General features: G+C 44.9%; 1 protein-coding gene across 1 annotated transcript in view; it reads right to left on the bottom strand.

Annotated features, from left to right (window-relative positions):
- Positions 1–2,103: 2,103 nt before the first annotated feature.
- The window catches only part of TMEM59 (transmembrane protein 59), a 6,032-nt gene continuing 4,139 nt past the window's right edge, over positions 2,104–3,996 (bottom strand). The window contains exons 6-7 of the mRNA XM_010160267.1: positions 3,807–3,915; positions 2,104–3,072 (exon numbers count right to left, since the gene is read on the bottom strand). Coding sequence (XP_010158569.1) covers positions 2,917–3,072; positions 3,807–3,915 — 265 coding nt within the window. The 3' untranslated portion in view covers positions 2,104–2,916. The remainder of the gene's footprint in view (positions 3,073–3,806; positions 3,916–3,996) is intronic.

The raw sequence follows: 3,996 nt of genomic DNA, 5'->3' as shown, positions 1-3,996 counted from the left end.
CCCTACACCAAGATTATCGGCTGTAGCCAAGCAGGCAGCTGGATTTTAGAGCGCTCACCCACATCAAACACTGCGTATAGTTCATGAGAATGAGGTAACAAGCACAAGCAAACCCTTCTGAAGGATAAACCCCCAAAATCTTTGCCAGAGATCAGGGAAGCTGAGGTGGGAACAAAGATCAAGACATGACAGGAGACTACTGTTAATTCTAGCACCTAAAAACACACCCAAGCTCTCCCAAACGTACATGGCTATTGCTGCCGGCGATGCACTGTGCACGAGAGGGGGCTGCCTCATTTGTGTCACGACGATTCCACTGAAAATCCAAGTTCAACTGAGCACATGCCTAAGGAGAATATAAAATGTTTTCCTTCTGCAATTTCAGTAGTTACAGGCCCTTCATTTAAACAGTGGTCTTGGGCAGGGATCAAACCCAAATTACAGCCTCTGAAAACAACGTAAGGAAGCCAAACATTTAACAAAAACTGAGTAGGACAAGCCATTTTGCAGAGTCAAATGCCAAGACAGCTTAAATAGTCAATTTAGAGCAGGAATGTGGAGAAACAGTTCAATTACTGCAGACTACCTGGTAGCCGATTTCACTGAGGGAAGATCCTTCGACAAGACCTTGCCACACTGCACAAGTTCCTCAGGCTCACCCTGGAAACAGGAGTGCGGAGGGACACACTGGCGCTGGCACAGGGGTTCCCGTGACCCCACAGCATGGATCTCAGCTGAAACGTTACCAAACCACTAGCAGAAGACAAAGTGGGTAGAATTTTGTGCTTTCTCCCTTCGCTGTAGGCAGATACAAGGCCAAAGGAGAGAGGAAGTTATTTGTTTAGCTCAAACCTAGGATGCAAGCAATAAAGTCAAACGTTTTGGAAGAGAAAGTTGAGCGAAATCGAGTCACTGACCTTACAGAGGTGGTACTGTACTCTGAAAGAGGCGAAAAGCCACGGTCTCGTGAAGCTGTAACACTCCCTCTGCAACCACGTATAATTAGTAGTAAAGGAAAACATTTTAACAGAATTGGAAACATTTCCAAGTTAGTAATTCGGTTAGAAAACCCGGGAGTGCTCAAGTCTCTCCCGGAAAGGCAATCCCAAAGGACAGAGCTCAGGCAGCCGGCGATGATCACGGAGGTGAAGCCTGTATTTACAAAGACATGCAAACATCTGTCACACAAACGGGATTTGACACTGCCTGAAGTGGAACCCTGGCACCGAAGCGGGGCTGCGCACCAAGGTTTAGCACGGCCCAGCTGAGCGACTGCTGCAGGCCTGGTGATCCAAAAGTGAACGGCGTTCCGAAAACATCACACCACCGACTTACGCAACAGTCACGCTCGAGGCCTTGCAGTAACGCCACCTACACACAAAGGTACCTGTCAACAGCTGCTGGCACCCAAATTTCTGGGCTACAATGAGTCCCACTACAGAATTCAGTGTGAAGAGGTACCACTAATTTAAGTCTTCAAATTGCACTTCCTGCACGTTGAGAGAAGCCTGCTTAAACACCTTGGTGCTCTTAAACCCCAATGATGGAAAACTTGCTTGAGTGCTTCCAGGCTGGGGGTTTCAGCAGCTCTACAGGCCACTCCATGCACATTACTGCTTAATTAACCTGCAAGGCTCCATCCTCTGTAGTTACACAACCATGGGAGCTCCAGCCGAATCAGGGGTGACTACTGAACCAACCGAAACAGTGAAGAACACTGCCCTCCAGAGCCGCCACACTTCTCACACAATTCAAGACCTAAGAGATGGTGGTTTTTGGATTTTTTTTTTTTTTTTAAGCTTTCAAGGTTGTTTTGTCTAATCAACAAAATAGGACGGTGAGTTGGAGATCATGCATCCTAGCCAGCTTTCAAACACTTAGAGACACCTTAAAGTAAACCACACATCCCCAACCTGGCAGTGCTCTGGGAACCAGCATCATCTCCTCAACGGAAGGGGCTGCAAAAGACGTATCAGAAATTTGAGGGACGGGGTTGCGGCTGTGTTAGCGAACGTTGCCCTGAGAGGAACGCTGCAGGCAGGCTGTCATACCAAGCGGTGTGGCCAGTAACTAAGCAGAGCACAAAGCTATATAGTCAACATCTTCTACACAGTCACTTTTATTTGTCTGTTCTCATTTCTCCGGAATCAACTCGTTTCTGTAAATGAAGTTACAAGACTTGAATAGTTAATCAAGAACAGAAAGTAGAATTTCTTCAGAAAACACAGGCACTAACTTTACAAGCAATCTAAGACCCAAATGCTAAAGTGTGACAACATAATTGACCCCGTATGTTCTGCATGTGAAGGGATATGCCCATCAACCTCAGCGAAGTTTCCACCTTTCACAACCCGAGTTCCACCCCACAGTAAGTACCTCACAAACACCTTCCACCTCAGATACTGCCACACAGTATTAAAAAATATAGTTCTGTTTTTGGAGACAGGGTTGTTTGTGCATGGACATTAGCAAGTACAAAAATTCAGCAGATAATTTTATAGTATTTCCTCTTAACTACAACAGAAAGTGCAACACTAAAAAGGCATCTCCTGCCTACTTAAAATTCCGTATACCTTTACAAAGCTAACTCCAAATGTACACGTCACATCCTAGAACGCACAAAGAAGTGTGAAAGGGTCATGGCAGAAGCATGGAGAGCATGCTTACAGCTTCCGTAAGCAAAAAGACACAGCAAACACCAGTGAGAAGTGATTATGTTTGGAAACAAACATAAATTCAAGATGTCTGCATCTTCCCTACTAGTTGAAAACAAAATCCCTGTGACATCGGTTGATTTTGTAACTTTATTTGCATTTAAAGTCTGGCTGCTAAGCTTCTTATCTGAAGACCCACCACAAATGATCAGGAGTTGCTAGCTCTGTTAGAATTAGTCTATTGGATCCAGTGGAGACTTATTTAAATTGCTGATTGAGCCAGATTGACTTTTGTAGGAAGCGGTCCTGCTTCTTCATGTTCCTCAGTCTTGCATCTAACCACAAGAAGTGCAGAGGATGGGTATCTGTTCAGTTTTTGTTCATTCATGTATTCCAAATCTCCATAGATGCTCAGCTTCTGAAATATTGAAACAATTTACTTTAAGACAAGGACCCTCCGTACTGTGAATAAAACATATTCCATTATGCAACCACATTCCTGGTTCCAATGGATGCAGCCCTTTAGCACAAGTTAACCCAGGCTTTCTGTAACAGCTGAAATTCGTGGCTGGAACCAGATCTGAGTCCAAAAGAAGCATATTAAATCTGCCAGAACAGTAGCTACAGTGCTTGTGTAACAGTTCCTCTTGTTTGCGAATACTGTGAGCCTTGCTTATTCCAGGAGCGCGGGGATCTCTGGGTGCTGGGACTGCTTGTTCAGCCCATTCCCTCTGACCAGACTCTGCTCATGGATAACATGCTGTCCCTTGTGTTCTCAAGTGTTGATCCTCCTGGACTAAACCCACACCGGGTTCCACCTACACCACCCAACTCTATTCCCAGAGAAACTGGAAGCAGCCTCCATTTGTTACAGTAATCACAAAGCTGTCGGAAGGAGAGCGCTACAAACCAAAAGACATCGTATCTGGGTGGCCAGAATAAGGCTCAGAGCACCAACCAGCCACAGAAATAAGCAAGAGTTGTTCAGCTATAAAATCATCATTTAAGTAACAAAACTGGTTTGCTAACCACATCCGCAAGGCAAAAACCTTCTTTCTAGTGCAGCCTCCCCCTGCTGTGTTTTTTAGTCTCTGGACAGCTGTAACATAAGTGATATATAAATTCCAAACCTAAGTTATAAGCCAGCATTACCTCCGATGGAACATACTGCTCAACCGCCGTAGCTACGGTCGCACAACAAATCCAGAGCAGCACCAGCACTGAGAGGACGAGCGTAGTGGTTAAAATCCAACTGGAATTTCTGAAATGAAAAGAATGTTACTAGATTTCATACACTGAATACAGCACAATGGACTCTCTAAATAAAGTTCGGCTCAATTCT

Source organism: Eurypyga helias, unplaced genomic scaffold, assembly GCF_000690775.1.
Source record: "Eurypyga helias isolate BGI_N326 unplaced genomic scaffold, ASM69077v1 scaffold17041, whole genome shotgun sequence".
Classification (NCBI taxonomy): domain Eukaryota; kingdom Metazoa; phylum Chordata; class Aves; order Eurypygiformes; family Eurypygidae; genus Eurypyga; species Eurypyga helias.
This window is presented reverse-complemented; position numbering and strand designations above follow the sequence as displayed.